The following is a 17,691-nucleotide window of genomic DNA, read 5'->3' as shown; positions in this document are numbered from 1 at the left end:
CACAGGCCCCTGTGCATTGATCTCTGCTCCAGAGAAGATCATGTCCAAAGATAATAAAGTGATTGCACGAGCCCTTTTGAGGAGAGAACGTCAGATCTGCCAGGGCTCGTGGCCGTCCAGCTGGAAACAAAAGCTCATCCTGATGACCTGAAGGCAAGAAGATCAAGTTATGCTCGGCACACTCCACCTAGAAGGCAGCGGAGCACATGAGGCAGACTTATGCCAAATGCTTCATTTGTCGAAGTGCCTAGCGTTGGTGGCCAAGTCCTTGATCCTTGTGTCTGTGAACGTATCAACAATAACTGCCCTCCGTTGCCTATCAAGGGCCAGGTATCATGCTGCATGTATCACCTTTTATTTATTTATTTTTTAATGTTTATTTATTTTTGACAGAGAGAGAGAGACAGAGCATGAGTGGGCGAGGGGCAGAGACAGGGAGACACAGAATCTGAAACAGGCTCCAGGCTCCGAGCTGTCAGCACAGAGCCCGACGCGGGGCTCGAACCCACGGACCGAGAGATCATGACCTGGGCCGACGTCGGTCGCTTAACCGACTGAGCCACCCAGGTGCCACTACCCTGTGGATTTTAACATAATGCAGTTGTTGAGTTGTTGTAGGACATGACTGAAATGTCGGAACATTTTATACCTAAAAGCTGTAAGATGAAGACTTTCCGGAGCCCTCCCCCAAACACGTGATTCATATAATGTTAACATGTAATTTACACAATGAGTGGACCTATAACATAGATCTGATAAAGGCATCCCAGATCTGTAAACTTGAAGCTTATGGACACCGACAACCAGGTGCTCAGGTAATACTCATTTTCCCTTTACATCAAACCAAGTTAAATATTTTGGAGGCCAAAAAGAATATGAAGCAGTTTCCTGACACTGTTCTTGTCGAATGCATACTCCTGGTGGTATTTTCACCGACTGTTACCCACAGTGTAATGTTAGCTAGCGTATGTCTTTCTACACCAACAATATTTTTTGACACTGAGAACTCGAAAAAAATCATAGTGATAAAGACGCTTTATTTCTACTTGACTTCTACTGGAAATTTAAAAAGAAAAGGTAGGAAGAGCCCCTCTTGTAAACGAGGGTGGAAACTCTGGACCCAGGTTTGCTTTCTGTTAGCCAAACCTTGGTAAAGCCACAGAGGAGAGAGTCAGCAGGTTACAACAGAAGGCACCGCACTCGCAATGAATTGATCAGGAACTCATCGTGAATCAGATAAGTAGGGCTTTCTGAAAGCCAGTCCGTGTCCCGTTACACGTTACTTATAACGTCCTCAAAACCCAAACCATTTAACTTGGTGATAGTTATGTTTGTTCTTTGACTAGGAAGCAGTTCGAGTGACAAGGTACAAAAAATAATAAGCATGCAGCCCTTTATTGAGTTTTGCAAAGCCTCTGCTTATCGTTCTGTATATTACATGACTGTGTTATACAAATACATTTATTTACAAAAACACTCTATCTGTGCAAACTCGTTGCTTTTTAAAAATGCACGGGTATCCCCATTTCTGCCCATCCCAAGATATATTTTTAAAGCATGCATAAAAATTAACTTTGGTGTGCGAAAACTACTCTGTGCTGCCACATACGGTATTTTTTTATTAGGTCTATTTATATATGTACAAAAGTTGATCAGTTTACAGAACCGTACAGAAGTGTACATGTTTAAAATCCACAATGCAAGAGTGTGGGTCACCAGGTCTCAGGAAACAAAGGAAGGGTTTAGATACTGGAAAGGAAACAACTAGAGAATCCCAATATGTTAAGAGAAAGAAACAAGAGAAAGAAAGAAAGAAAGAAAGAAAGAAAGAAAGAAAGAAAGAAAAGCAAAGAAAACTAGCTTGCTTGGGCTGCAAATTATTATACATAATTCTCACGGCAGTGCAATAGGTTTGATAAACTGCCTTCTACATATGCCTCGTGTCGGCTCGTGTAGAAGTTCACTGGCTTTTTGTCTAGCACGCTACTTTCAAATGTACAATGCTATAGTATCAAAATGTTTTTGGCAAAAAAGATCTTGAAAGGAACCATGACGTTCTGACAAAAATAGAAATCTGTAATAAAGCTAAATAACACCAAAATAAAAGGAAATATTATAGTATCTGTTTTACAATTTGTATAGATAGTCACGCTTGTGTATTTCTCGGTTTCACGTCTAGTCTCCGTAATGAAAAATATTTTTGTACAAAACATACTAAAATTCTGGAATCATACATGTTTTACATGCTGAGTACATTTTCCTCCCCGTCTCTCACACACCCTTCTCTCCTGCCAGCCACTCTTTTCGTAACACATGCTTACTTCATTTGACGGGTATCGGCTATAGACAGTAAACACTATGTAATTACAATAGCAACGAAGAAAACAAACAAGCTTCACTGACATCTATTAATCCAGTATTTAGCACATACTTAGCATTAAGCCTCAAACAGTACGGCAATATGTTACATTCGCTTGGGAAAACAGTTGTGGAAGACTGTCGAAAAACATTTTTTGTGTGGTTTTTTAAAGGTAACTCCGACTTTCACCTAACAGGATTTGCCCTTTAAGAGGTTTCCTTGGCTGTGGATGGGGTGGCTTTGCTTGAACTTCCGTTCTGTGCCTTGTAGCTGGTGAGGCCGGGGTGTGGATGGTCCTGATGCTCTTGGCACCTTGATTCAGTGGAGTGGGGGAGGCGGGGGAGGGCGGGGAGGAGGAGGAGGAGGAGGGGGAAGGGGCTGCTCGGCCGTTTTGAGTCTGCAGTGAGAATGAGAGATGGTGGCCTTTACCTGTATGAGTGGGGCTCTGAAACTTTAAGGAGCCATTAGAGACAGAGGGGATGAGGGAGGCAGAGGGAGCAGATCGTCCTGTTTGGGGGCTGAGAGGGTTAGAAGTAACCGGTGGTTTAGTAGCAGGTGGAATAGGCAAGTTAGAGCTGTCACCACTAGAAGAGGGCAGAGAACTGCTTTTCCCAGAGCTGGGAGAAAGGGCTGGAATCTTAGAAGCAGGTAAGGAGGGGAAAGTAGGCTTACAGTCCCCACCAGCTTTCTTAGCACTTCCATTAGCCTGCAAATAAAGATGGCGGGAGACAGTTTGTCAGAAAGCTGGTAACACGATCAAACCACAGGGTCTGGCAACACAGCCCTTCTGAGAATGACTAAATAAAAGAAACCAAATCAAACCAAACCAGTTCAAGGCCTGAGCTAAGTTCTTGTTGTGCTGCACTGGACCTGGGAGAGACCCCCAAAGTACAAGAGCGGAGATGTGTAGAACGGGAGGAAAGGAAGAACGGCGTAGGTGAGAAGAGGCACACCATCCCGCTACCGTTCCCGGGTGCTAGGTCGGCCATGCGTCTGGGTGCTTACTGGGGTGGGGCGGGGCATCGTGACGGACAGTTAATGTGCCTCTAATGCAATGCAGTCAGCATATACGTTAGTACTGGTGACTTTCAGGGCAGCTCAAGGACAGGTCTGACTCGGTTTCCCGAGGTGTTCTGATGAACCATTACATTCACCCAAAGAAAAGCCGACGGGCCCGGCACCTTGTGTTAACAGTTAAACTTTGGAGTCACAAAGTAAAAGATGTTTTATTGCAAGCATGCAGAAGCGTGGTGAAAAGTTTAACGAAGGTTTTTAGACTTTCTTCATGCCCCAGATCCAGGGTGTCTACGTAAACCATATCTTACAAAGAAAACATGATATTTGGTATAAACTAAGTCAGTGACTTGCTTCTTAAACGCAACAGTGTCCATCCAAAATTGGGTTTAAGGTAAAACTACCTGACGGTATTGGCGGGGGTCCTGCAGTTTGGACTGCTTGCCAGGCTTGTCCAGGCTTCCGGGTCTGTTCTTGGAACTCATGGGGACCGGCATCCTGCTCGTCTGTGGGGTCCCGGTGGCGCCCTGTGGGAAGGAGCAGCGGGAGGGGAAGAGAAGGAGAAGCTCGTGAGCGGACTGTCACGCAAGCTCTCCCACCGTGTGCAGAAGCTCAACGTGAGAAGCCACAGCCCTACATGCAGGACAGGTCTAGGAGACGGACATCAGGAGACACCACTGGGGTTAATTTGAAGAATCAAACAGAATGAATCTGCTCCACTACTGATCAAACGGATTTTAATGTGAGTATCAGAGCAATCATTTCAACAGCACATGACTGACCCAGCGTCCTCTGCGTTCACCCAACACCAATCAGCAACAGAGGTAAAAAGAGAATCAATTAGCTGTTAGACACCTAGTTGTTGTTGTTTTGAAGGTGAGGGAGAAAGTGTGAGAGAAAGGGATCGTGGCGAACAGACAAAAATAAAACCACAATGAGCCACCTGAAAGGAAGCAAGTAAATCACAAGACACCTGTTGCTAATGGTGATTATGGCAGATGTAAGAAAGCAGCTGGGTCTTTTCGTTTTCCATCAGACCAAGATACCTTACGTGAGGCTGAAGGTACGGACGAGGGGGGCTCTAGGGCAGTGGGAGCTTCATCCAGAGCTAGCAGGGAGCGGGGAGAGGCCTCTTGGGCTATGTGGGCTGAGCTTGCAACAGAATCTCTGTTGGAAGAGCATGAAGCGTCCACTAGGGCTCTTGGACTCATTTCACTGATTGTGGTTTCAAGCTGTTTGATGGTCTGCTCCAGGCTGTCCAGCGTCCTGTAGGTATTTTTTCTAATTTCGTCAGTTCTGGAAATCACAGATGCGTTCTCTGCACTGGGCGGCTCTGGTCTCCTAGGCATACTTTTGGGGGCGTCTTCAGGTTGGGACCTAGTGATTTCAAATCGTTTGGCTTCCTTGTGCTGCTTCAAAGTGCCGTCCTCCTCCTCCTCCTCGTAGACCACCACCTGCAGCGTCTTCTTCCCCGTTTTGGTTCCCGTGCGAATTGCCTGAGTGAGAGCAGCCAGTTGCTTTTTAGGGAATTTGAATTTGAACTTTTTCTTGGGGCTTTCAAACTGGTCATCCGTCACGTCACCCTTGCTTTCTGCACTTGGAGAATCTGCGTGGCTGAACCTGCTCAGCTCGTTCTTACTCGTTTCCCGTCCTGGGGGTTCAGCCTCCGGTGAAAGGCAGCGTGGCTGGAATTTACCATCAGCCTGCTGCCCTGATCCGGGGCTGCCGGATGCAACCTTCTCATGCAACTTTTGGGAAGTGTTATTCTGGAGCACAGGGTCTCCGTTTTCCTCCTCTTCCTCCTCCTCTATCTTTTCCTCTGTCATCATCCTCTCTAATTCCTCGTCGCATTCCTCGAATATGGTTGAAAGTCTCTTATATGCAGACCGGATGTCCATGGGCTCGTCAAAAATGATGATAACTGGTTTCTTGTCTAGGCACACGACTGGCTCTTCGTTTTCAGCTCCTTCTTGTGGGGACGTTGCTTCTTTCTTGGCGTCAATGTTAACCGTCTGTACATCTTCCCCCTTTTGGCTCACTATGTCGCGGACCTCCCCACTGGAGAGCACCTGGACGGCAGTTTTGGTGATCATGAAGGCGATGTTGTCGGTGGTCGCATTTTCTTCAGTGGGAGAACTTGGTGTCGATTCTCCGTCCTCGCTGGAGTTCACGCTAGCATGCCGTGCCCCCTTGGGTCTCAGAGCAACCTGGCCGAACTCTGTCACGTGAACCTCTTGATCTTGAGTTCTGACATCACACGTGCTCAATTCAGTTGACCTAGCGGGAGAGGGAAGGTCACACCTATCTGCGTTTTCCTGTCTTTCTAGTCTCATCTCCTTCGTCTTTCCATAATTCATCTTCTGATTCTCAGCGTCAGGCACAGGGTACTGCAGTCCTGAGCTCTTAGGTCCTTTGTTTATTTCATCTAATGAACAAAGGCCAGAGTAACTGGGATTGACCTTAGACACATTTTTCTGGGTATAGTTTCTACTGTCTTTAAATAAACGTTTGCCGGATATGGAATTTTCCTTCTTTAGGATGTCTGTTTTATACTCTGATGTTCTTGATGCATCAGAAACACTATTCTCCATTGCTATTTCCCATTTAGGATGGTCAAGGGGTGTGAGAGCCCCTGTGGGAACCTGAGAGGGAAGTGGAGGAGGGAAACCACACACATTAATCAGAACAGGATCTGCGAAAGGGGGCCACGAATCTGCATGGTATCCGTCGGAACGCAGATTTGCTAAACTCACCTTTCGGGATTCCATTTGGGGGCCGTTTTCATATTCGACATCAGATTTCCGAACGTCTTCATGGAAAAATTCCAAATTCTGGTAGAATAGTGTAGGACATGTTACTGCACAAAACCACATCCCCCCCAAAGCGGACTATAACTAAATCGTTCCTTTAACCACACTTCCAGAACCTGTGGGCCAAGCACATCTGCCAAAGCCTAGACAGCTCTACCTTGGCTGGCTTTGTTGTTCTCCAGCTTCCAAACACGCCCTGTGTTCGCACGAGACGAAAATCTCAATTAGCAGAATAGTTTAGGGATTTGCAAAATTGGTGAGGGAGCAGTTGAGAGAATAAAAGGATCGATTCTGTATCCACACGTTCTCTCTCCAGCATCTGATTGTGAGCTTAGCAGAATCGAAAACGGGAAGGGAGGTGTAGCACAGTAGAAAGCACAGTATCTCGGCAGGCAGAAGCTTTTTGGTTCTAATCCAGCTCTGCCCCTTAACTGTGTCACCTTCACTTTCCTGGGCCTCCGTTTTCTTGTGTATAGACTGGGGAACTAGACCAGAACCTTCCAGCTAGTTATTTCGGTACTATCTCTGCTGCTTTTCTGGAAACTGTCCCATAAGGACTCTGCCCCACTTGGGTGTAGTACTTGGAGATGAAACGAAAACCTTATTTTTCCCTGGTCAAATGACAGACTGACAGTGTATTTGCAGTTTGCACTTGGACTTGGCCAAGTCAAGTGTCACAATAACCTTCAACCTAATAATACCCAAGGCGGTCAAATCCAAATTCAGAATGATAATGCTGCCAAAATACCCTCGAAACACCTCCAAAGCAGATATTGGAGACTACAGCGGTGACTTTGACATCGTAAGTCAGCTTCTAGTCTCTGTATTCTCAGATACAGAGCGAAGGTCCATTTCTGCGGGTGTCACCGAGTTTCAGGATGTGAGGACCCAGCAGTGAGGCTCAGGTCCGGACAGTGCTTCACCGGGAAGTGTGGCCTTGTCTGGCCCGTGTGTATCAGCTCCCTTGGGCTCTGCCACGACACTAACACTAGCTGTGCCTTGTCGCTTCCAAGGCACTGCTGCCCTTTCTTCTTGCTGCCCAAGCCCGAAAGGAAGAGGTGGTTACAGGGGGAAGGGACACAATCCCGAGAAGGTTGTCTGGCTAAAGCAATGACAACATAACAAACCGGGCCCCGCCCAAGTCAACCCACAGCAACCCCACCGCCCTGTTACAAATGGAAAGGATGTCCATACACATTCAAGGAATAACACACAAACACCAAAGTCAGTATTAATCACATGGAAACATCGTACGGGATACAAGGTGCATTAGCCACCGCATACCTCCTGTTAAACCTCCCCTCCTCCCGGTAAGGCCCCAAACCAGTGCAACAATTCGGCCGGTGCAGACGAACAACATGAGGTCTTTTGTGGGATTTTAAATTTGGATCATTAAACAACTCACACATCCAATAAAAGGTTTAAGAAGAAAAGCAAGAGAGGTTTCGGACTAAGGTTTCAACCCCAAACACGGAGGCAGCAGAGCATGCTAGGACTTGAGTGAGAATTTACCCCTGAATTGGAGAAGGAGTCGACATGTAATCTAGACACGACATGTGCACAGCTGACGTTCTTCTGGCCCAGTGCCTGGGGTCAGCGCTGGCATCTGTCTGACTGGTCAGGGCCCATGCCATACCCACTGCTAAGTATTTCAAATGTCACCCAGAGACACACGTATTTTAAAAGGGGTGTGGTAGCAGGAATACTCCGATGAAAGCCACTAAGGTAAAGATGTCAAGGGTAGGTTTCACATGACCTGTTACTTTTGTTACTGGGCTAGAAAAAAAGAACGAAATTATCACAACAAGTGCATTAACTGTATCCAGGGTAGCTCGGTCACAATTGTCATGTCATCTCACAATGATATCTCAGAGGTAGTCTTAGAGGGTCAAGACTGCGTAAAATGTGGTTAAACCTCTTAATGTCTGTTTATAAGTAGGTCCTGAGGTTTGGATTGTTCAGAAAACTGTGTAGCAGGCTCTAAATGCATATGGCAATCAAGCAAAATCAGAGACACAGTTATAGGAAAATTGTACACAAGGGAAGCACTAGGCTGGCACCTCATGATGATAAGGAGAAAATTTTAAAGAAATACTTGATTTATAGAAGAGTAGATGAATAGCCCAGGAGGAGTGCTGACAAAAATGTGGGGAGAAGTCTGATACTCATGGTTATTATGAGACAGGTCAATCTGCTGCGTAGAAGTATCTAAAACAAGCTCTTAAGTGCCTATACGGCTCTCACTACAGACTTGGCCTATTATCCGACGGACTCCTGATTGAGGTGAAGGGTATCTAAAGGCTATGGCTTTCTAATTGCAAGGCGAGAAATCTTATGCAACTTTTCAGCCAATCAGCAAAGTTCTACGAGACAACGATGATCTCTAGAGGGATCTTTCGGAAGTTCCCAGTTCCCAGTGTTTCAGACAGACATCGGCCCAGGTATGCCCTGTGACTCAGGATATGCCAGGGCCTTTCATGAGGTGGTTTTACTTAGGGCCACTGTAGGGCAATCCCACAGACTGAAAGAGGAGTATATTTCAAATAGGATGTCATGGGTTCACTTGAAAGTAACAGGAGATTCTCTTCATGAGAAAGATTTAACAGCAATAATCTCATAACCTCTCCTGCTGCACGGAGATGTCCCCAACCCCCCCCCCCCCCCCCACCTCGGCAGACCTAGTTTGCAGGAGGCCCTGGGATGGTTGTGAGGCAGGGAGGAGGAGGCCGGTCTCTTTGTCAGGGCCTCACGGCCGGGGGCTGTCAGCCCCAGGACCGCATCTCTTGAAGGATTATGCTAGAATAGCCCTCTGATTCGTGATCCTTCATCTCCCTCACTGAGGCTTCTTTCACGGGGACTGAGGTGCCCACCGGGAGTAGCTATTAGGCTACACTATGGCTGATTTGTTTGACTTTATTTAGGGGAAGCTTGAACCTAGTCCTCGAGTAAAGTGCTAGGACCGGAGTGGGTCACGATAAGCTTTTAATCCTGAAATTCATTCAGATAAGATGGCTTTATGCCCAAGAATCCTAAAAGCTCTAGAGCCAACTCAGAAAGTTGAAGCTCACACATTCAGGCTAATGTCCTTTCCCTAAAGTACTTACGTAATGACGGTGAACTTTGTTTTAGAGCCCGGACAGCTGTCCTGAAGCCATTAGAACGCCACAATGTGTATGAGCACCGAGCTTACACCGAACTAATTGTCTTGCAAGGTATAGCTTGAGAATTTGTCCTACTTAACGCAAATTCTGTCTGGCGTTCCTGAACACGTGTGCAAACACATATGCGTCGTTTCTACGAGGACACACCCAGGGATGATGAGCATATAGCTCTGCGGTGTGTTTTTTCCCTACACTCTAAGGCTTGCAGCTACTTCTGACACAGGCGTGTGGGATCTAGAAGACACGTTAAGAATTAGAAAAAGTGCTACATACTTGACTGATGTTTCCATTTACTTCTAGAGTTCTAGAAAATCTTGCAAGGGGGATACTCTTTAGTTTGGGAAGATAATGCCCAAGTTCTGCATAGACTATTACAGGAGCACCAGTGCACGCTGGGAACCCGAACCAGGTATCTCTGATTAAACCTAAGGCTGTGTCTCCGTTAGTTTAAAAAAAACAAAACAAAACAGGTGAGAGGGAAAAAGAGGGCACAGAAGGAAGGACAAACGCAGGAGCGGTGTTAGTGTCAGAGCAAGGATAGAAGGACCATTCGACTGTGTGGCAAATGTGTAACTGCCACGTTACCTTCTTCTCCTTGGGTGGGACTGTGGCCCCCGGCCTAGTGTCTTTAACGTGACTGTCAGCCCGGGACTGCTCAGCGTGACTGTTTGAATTTACATCCATAAAGGAACACTTCTGGAATGCCTAAGGGATTAAAATACTGAGGTTAACAGGGATGCCGGCGTAGTGAGGAGGGAGGAGGGAACAGACAGGGAGTCTGGAGGCGTGGAGACCCCAGCCTAGTCCTGCCGGGCGGTCACACCAGGGACGGGGAGGCGGCGCCACGAAACCTGGTTTGGCATTTGGCCTCAGAGCAGCAAAGCTGAGCTCTGAGCCAGAGGCAGAGGCTTCCTCACGTCTGGCTGTGCCACGGCGTGATAAATGGACAGAACCCTTGGAACGCATGCCCATGTCTGGGTGCCTCGGTCGGTTGAGCGACTGATTCTTGATCTCAGCTCAGGTCTGGATCTCACAGTTTGTGGGACTGAGCCCCGCACTGGGCTCAGCGCTGGAAGCGTGGAGCCTGCTTGGGATCCTCTCTCCCTCCCCCTCTCTCTCTGCCCCTCCCCTGCTTGCACTACTCTCTCGTCCAAAGTGCGCAGAGCCCGATTGGGATTCTCTTTCTCTCTCTCTCTCTCTCTCTCTCTCTCTCTCTCTGCCCTTCTCCCCTGCTTACACTACTCTCTCGTGCAAAATAAACTTCAAACAACAACAAAAAAATACAGTAGTAACATAGTAACAGGTACTCCCACATTCTAAGGTGCTCTGAGGTGCATTTAGAATAAAGTGATGCTCCTGAGTGCCCATGGGGTTCTGAGCTGCCTCCTTTCTGCCTGAGCTTCTAGATCTGTCCTAGAAAACTATCAATTTCAGTTCTAGGAGTCCACCCCAGTTTGGGTGAACAGTGGGTGAGGGAGGCCAGTCCTCAGACAAACAGAAAGCACAGGCTGTGTCTGCGGGGCAGAGAGGGAGTGACAACACGGTCACGAAAGCAGGAAAGATGAAGAACCCAGCACCCAAGCTTCTTGAAATCAGTGGCTCTCAATTCAACTACATGTCACCTAGTTAAAAAAAATTTTTTTGTTACCCAGGCCTCACACAGAGAATAATTAATTCAGAATTAATTCACAGGCCTTTTTTTTTTTTTTTAAACTCCCCCAAATAATTGAAACTTGCAGTCAGGATTAAAGATCAGCTATTTCGATGAAAAATCCCAAATAACTGCCTCAATATTTTCTTACTGTCAAATATGGTCCTTTGGAAATACCTCCGTGGGCAGAAAGAATATCCCAGGCCCGTGCCAAGTTGACTGTTTCAGCACGGGTCCTAAAACATGACTTGAGCCGATGCCTGGGACCTTCCCCGGCCTGCTCTTCTGTTTCTCTGCTTGTTCCTTCTTCCTGAAGCCGGTGTGCTGGCTCCCCCCTTGCGGTCTCTCAGACACCCCAGTCCTAGAGGGCCCTGGAGATGCCCATTGAGGCCACCTGCCATCTCCGCTGGGCTGTCAGACCCTGGACTTTGGAGCCTCTGGTTTTTTCTGACGCCTGGTAACACACAGCAGGAAACTGTTCCACAGTCACACTCAGGAGGCCACATCTGCTCCTGGTCCCGCCTCGGGAGCGTCTAAGTGCGGAGCCCAAGTGCGCGGCTGACCTTCTGATGCAGCGGGTAGGGTCCCTACCCCAGAAGGAGGGCTCTTGGCTTTGGTTAAGTCAGGCTTAGAGCACTTGATTCACCAGTATTACCTAACCCCCAATAACACAACAAGAAAGCGCATACTCCAGGCTTTGAAAACTTTCAAAGAAACCATCAGAGATATTTAGATGTCAGTGGTGGGAAATATTCCCAAGTGATGAGCTCTAAAGCGCAGCTGGAACAAGTAAATGACTTCTCTTTGGGGGCTAGTGCAGGATTATCCATGAGCCTAAAAGTTTCTACTTCTTGGATTAGGAGTGACTGTTCACCTTGCCCAGATGTAAAATTATCTAGTTCTTCGTCATCCATTTGAACCAAACTGGGCCACGATCAATTTAAACCACGCTTTGGGGCAGAGGCTACAACGAACGGTCCCAGAATCTGCCTACACATCTCAGGACGAGCACCAATCTCCCGACGACAAGCAGCCCGGCCATGCCAGTGTCATTAGCCAGAGGGTCCTCCCTGGATCACTGAGCGACGGACGCCTCCACCCTCTCAACTGTTTCGTGCATCGCTAACCGTATACATCTATGGTTCCTATGTATGACATTCTTTAAACGTCCTAAAAATCTGTCACCGATCTGATTGGTGGAGGGGATGTCCTAGGCCAGTCTGAGAGAAGCTCAGAAGGGCTCAGCCCTGTGACAAATCAACCAGCAGCCCTGTAAATCCAAACAGCCCAATTTTGGTAGTTATAACCACGGAAAGCAGAGTGGAACAGCCGTGGTAGAAATAACATGGCTTAAAAGTTCTCCTTACTCCACGTGAAGAATGCAGACCCATGGTGCGTGCACTGGTGAAGAGGCAACGTATTTTGGAGCCCTAAGTGTGTGATCTGACCATGTGATCTGACCATCCAGAGAGGGGAAAAAATGCTACAGTGGGTATGGGTCAAAATGAAATACTCTCTGAACAGACTTTGGTCTGGGAATTGTGCATGCCTCTGATTAGAAAAGTTCTTAGAACATACACCCAGGGTAGGTTCACATCCATGATTTGAATGTGGGGTAAACTTTGAGTACAGTTTCTGTACCCCATCCTTAATCCTAAGAATGGACTGTGTCAATTAATTAAAAAATAAAAATCTTGGGGCGCCTGGGTGGCGCAGTCGGTTAAGCGTCCGACTTCAGCCAGGTCACGATCTCGCGGTCTGTGAGTTCGAGCCCCGCGTCAGGCTCTGGGCTGATGGCTCGGAGCCTGGAGCCTGTTTCCGATTCTGTGTCTCCCTCTCTCTCTGCCCCTCCCCTGTTCATGCTCTGTCTCTCTCTGTCCCAAAAATAAATAAACGTTGAAAAAAAAAAATAAAAAAAAAAATCTAAAACTAATAAATAATCATTTCGCAAACAGGGCAAAGAAAATGGGAAATGAAATCGTTCCGTTTTTCTGCATATTTGAAAAGATGATGCTGACACCGAATGGGAACTTGGTATGAAGGACAGAAGACCTAAGGGCAGCCATTCTAAGTATTAAAACCAAAGTTTTTATGAGACCCACGTGAAGGAGGCCTTAATCAGTCCTTACGAAGACAAGACAATGGCTGATATTTCGGATCCCTGTCTGAATTGCTTTTGAAATGAATGGACTATTAAAAGCAAGGAAAGTAAATCCTCTTGGCCGGAGCTAGGAAAACTCGCAATTCACTTCCCGTATAAACTTCCTGAGTTGTTTTGTGAAACAGTCATTCCTTACACACGTCATGAAGTACCCTGAGGGTAGTTCAGCGCCATCTTGGAAAAGTGGAGGCCAAGGCCAGAAGATGCTGCTTACGAGGCCTAGGTCCAAAGGCTCCTTGCCAGCCCTCTCTAGCTAATGGATCTGTGAGAGACGTAGGCAGAGCGGCCTAGGTAGGAAGGCAAGGAGCCACAACCAGTTACCTCATCCACATACCTGGAGTTCCGCCATTATTTTGTCTCCTTCTTCTTCTTCCTCCTCGTCCTTTGAGGACGAGGTGGCGACTGGCGGTGGGGATGGGGTCCAGGTGGAAGCCAGCTCCTCGGTCGGACACTTTGTGGCTCTAGCCTGGGGGCTTGGTCCAGCATCTTCACTGCTTGCCTGTGGAAGATTCAAATCACAGATATTAGCTCAACGCCACTAGGGGCTGGCAAAAAGAAGCACAGATTACAGCAACACACGTTCCCTTACTGCCTGGCATGTTGGCTTCCTACCTCTTCAAATCGAGTCGAAAGACTATTAATATCCCTTGCTTTTAGTTTGGTTTTTTTTGGTACAAGCTGCCATTTTGGTGAATGGGTTGAAGATTTTAAATAAAGTTATAACTACTCAACATTTGGTGCCTTTAAGAAAGGCCTGCCCGTACTACATCTCCTTGGAAATTGTATTTTACATTGAACACAAAAGACCAAACTTGCCAAGTTAAGTGCCAGCTAAAGCCCACTGAACACCTTTCTGTACAGACTCTTACAACCGTGTTAGCTAGTCTCACTTAGCTTTTGTAAGGTGGACTTTCCTTTGCGTCCCCTTCTACTCCATTTTCAATCTTATGAGGCCCTTGCTGGAGAAGTAGCTTGTGATTTGCATTTTACATTGTTGCAGCTACAAGTCAAGTAAGGATAGAGCAGGTGGTGCTGAGTCTAGTCCAATAACACTGGCTGACATTTTCCCATCTGTGGGGCTTCCTGTGATGTAGCTTAATCAATTCTCTCCTCTGCCTTACTACTTTCTGTGTTCTACATGAGAACAGACAGAACCTTGTCTAAGGGTATCATTTGAACTCAGAGACCAGTTCACCAGAGCTGAACCCATCAGACCTTAGCGGTGATGTTCTCCTTCCTGCTGGTGTAGACCACATCGCCGGACCTCGTGGTGGTGAGCCCTGATCCTGGCAGGTAGCTCCGCCGAGGGGGTGGGGGAGGAGGAGGTGGGGACTTACCCCCCAGCTTGTCCAAGTCTTGTTCTGAATTTGGAGAGTCTTCTGGAAAACAGTGTGCCATTGCAAAATAACCTCTTTGCAAGAGAACTTCCAGAACAGTGTATTTCTATAAACTTGACGCAATCTGATGTAAACATCTCTCTGTTCTCTCCATAGTGACAGGATTAAAGGCATAGACCCTATAGCACAACTGACTTGAAATCCCAAAAAGACCCTGCACAAGTTAATTAACTTCTCTCTGCCTCAGTTGTGTCATCTATTAAATGGGTATCATAATAATCCTCTCCACTGGGATGCTGTGGAGATTAAATACCTTAATATACACGAAGCATTTAGAACAGTGCTTAGTGACTTACTGTAAATGCAATGCAAGTATGAGCTATCATTATTAAAAAAATATGTGCATATATATATATATGTGTGTGTATATATATATATATATATATGTGTGTGTGTGTGTGTGTGTGTGTAGCATATATACATATGTATATATATTTTAAGTAGGCTTCATGCCCAGTGTGGAGCCCAACATAGGGCTTTAACTCAGGGCCCTGAGATCAAGACCTGAGCTGAGATTAAGAGTCAGATGCTCAGGGCTCCTGAGTGGCTCAGATGGTTAAGCGTCCGATTGCGGCTCATGTCATGATCACACAGTTGGTGAGTTCGAGCCCCGCCTCAGGCTCTCCGCTGTCAGTGCAAAGCCCACTTCAGATCCTCTGCCCTCCTCTCTCTCTGCCCTTCCCCTGCTCACTCTCTCATTCTCTCTCAAAAATAAACATTAAAAAAAAAAAAAAGAGTCAGATGTTCAACCGACTGAGCCATCCAGGTGCCCCAAGAGCTATTGTCATTAAGTAAAACTTCTGGGTATTCCTTGGAGAGATGAAATATTAGAGCTTAGAGACAAATCCAGAGCCCCTTGCATGGCTGCTAAAGGAAGGACGTGAGAGACGGTGTTATTAGCAGGAGGAGTTTGTGCAGGGGATGTTAGAATAGAATCTGGCCGATGAAGGGCCAGGAGGGAAATGCAAGGCAGATGAACAGAAAAAAGTCAGGGACAAAATGGACTTTTGGTCCTGGTTATGTGGTTGCAAAGGGTTCTCTGCTAATGAAAGGAGAAGTTGGCATTGACACCAAAGGTTAGGAAATACAGATATCTACTTAGCTTTCTCCAGAAAAATGTCCAGAAAAGGCACTTAACCAAATTCAAACCTCCTCATTTCTGTCCTTTATCATCATTCCTCACCTCGGCCTTTTGCCAGCCTGAACCCAGGTGCGCACTAAAGCAGCAGAAGCAGAAACTCGGGGTTGGACCTTCCAACTGCGCTTTGCCCCAGCTCTCTCTAGGAACACGGCCTGCCCTCTCAGGAATACGTTTGTCCTTTCTGAGCAACCTAGTCAGAGCTGTTTGAGGGACACGCTTGAGAAGTTTCTACTTAAAGCTGTAGTAAGGGTGTGGGTGCTCATCAGGGTGAAAGGCCAGTGGTTACGTGTAGCCGACAGTTCTGGTCTCCTGCAGGAGAGTGCTGGGTGACGAGGCCCCAGCAGCAGTGGGCCACCTGGCTGGTTCCTGAGCCAGCGGCCTGGCCGGGGGACAGCCTCATCAGCTTTGTGGGTCCCCCCAGGGACTGGCACAGGCTGACGGGCCCTGGAAGTGGGCCCAGGTCTCCTCTCCTGGGTCATGACCATGACTGCCTCTTTGCCCGGCTTTGGTCAGGCTCCTCCGAGCTCTCCTCTCCGCTAAGCCTTGCCCTTGCTCTGTCTGCTCAGCCCAGTTTTAGCAAAGAATTCCGTGAAGTCCGTTTAGCAAGAATCCCCCATTCTTGACATCTGAGCTGGTTCTTCGCTCCCTCTGCACATCCAGGCCCTTGGCCTGCCTTTTAGCGAGACTCTCCCTACCCTTGATGTACTGTATTCAGAGCTGGGTTCAGTTTCTCTCCCCTGCTGCCGTGGTCTTGAATAAAGTCTTGCTTGCTCTTTTTAACAAATATCTCCGTGAATAATTTTTCTTTAACACTGACTGAGGCTACCATCTCTAAAATTTGCCACTGATCTTTTTAGGAGCTACATTTTCTAAGTAGTCAGACAATTTATACAAGAGGAAATACAAACAGCTTTTAAAAACCCTAAGCGTAGAATTTCACCTCATTAGTAAACAAAAATCAGTAAAAGCAGTGACATCCATGCCAAATAAGTAAAAATGATAGAAACCAACGTTTGCAGGTAACAGATTGTATCCTTATGCATTTCTGGTGGCCAGTACATTAGCAGACTCTCTCTGAAATCAGGCCATGTGTTAAGACAAAACAAAACAGAACAGAACAGAACAAACTCAGCTGGTGGAGCATGTGACTCTTGATCTCAGGGTTGTGAGTTCAAGTCCCATGCTGGGTATAGAGTTTACTTATAACATAACATAACATAACATAACATAACATAACATAACATAACATAACACGTTTAATTGAGCAAAAATACTTTGGGGAGTAATTTTTTTTTTTCAACGTTTATTTATTTTTTTGGGACAAAGAGAGACAGAGCATGAACGGGGGAGGGGCAGAGAGAGAGGGAGACACAGAATCGGAAACAGGCTCCAGGCTCTGAGCCATCAGCCCAGAGCCCGACACGGGGCTCGAACTCACGGACCGCGAGATCGTGACCTGGCTGAAGTCGGACGCCCAACCGACTGCGCCACCCAGGCGCCCCTGGGGAGTAATTTTTAAAAAATACTTTATGCAAATTATTTCTTTGGTTTTAAATGTTTGTTTATTTTTGAGAAAGAGGGAGACAGAGCATGAACGGGAGAGGGGCAGAGAGAGAGGGAGACACAGAATCCGAAGCAGGCTCCAGGCTCCGAGCTGTCAGCACAGAGCCCGACACGGGGCTCGAACTCATGAACCGAGAGATCGTGACCTGAGCTGAAGTCAGACGCTTAACTGATTGAGCCACCCAGGCACCCCACTTTATACAAATTTTTTTTAATCTGAAGGAATAAAAAGCCCAGATGTGGTAAGATAACAAGTGCAATCATGAGAAAGAACAATCATGATTTATAACTATTTTTTATAACTTATTTGTGATTATAAAACATCAAAGGACTACCTGACAAAAGTAATAATAAGGAGAGCCAAATTAGGCCAGATGGAAACGTAATGGTGTAGACTTTTACCCATGAGAAATTCCTCACGGGGACTCTGGGAG

At 46.8% G+C, this 17,691-nt stretch overlaps 1 protein-coding gene across 1 annotated transcript in view; it reads right to left on the bottom strand.

The window, feature by feature from the left end:
* Positions 1–1,376: 1,376 nt before the first annotated feature.
* Positions 1,377–17,691, bottom strand: part of KIAA1217 (sickle tail protein homolog) — a 302,577-nt gene continuing 286,262 nt past the window's right edge. Inside the window, 7 exon segments of the mRNA XM_023256446.2 lie at positions 1,377–2,639; positions 2,642–3,065; positions 3,778–3,900; positions 6,127–6,204; positions 9,930–10,049; positions 13,491–13,655; positions 14,372–14,532. Coding sequence (XP_023112214.2) covers positions 2,566–2,639; positions 2,642–3,065; positions 3,778–3,900; positions 6,127–6,204; positions 9,930–10,049; positions 13,491–13,655; positions 14,372–14,532 — 1,145 coding nt within the window. The 3' untranslated portion in view covers positions 1,377–2,565.

Source organism: Felis catus, chromosome B4, assembly GCF_018350175.1.
Source record: "Felis catus isolate Fca126 chromosome B4, F.catus_Fca126_mat1.0, whole genome shotgun sequence".
NCBI lineage: Eukaryota > Metazoa > Chordata > Mammalia > Carnivora > Felidae > Felis > Felis catus.
Note: the sequence above shows the minus strand (reverse complement) of the source record. Positions and strands in the feature narration are given on the sequence as shown.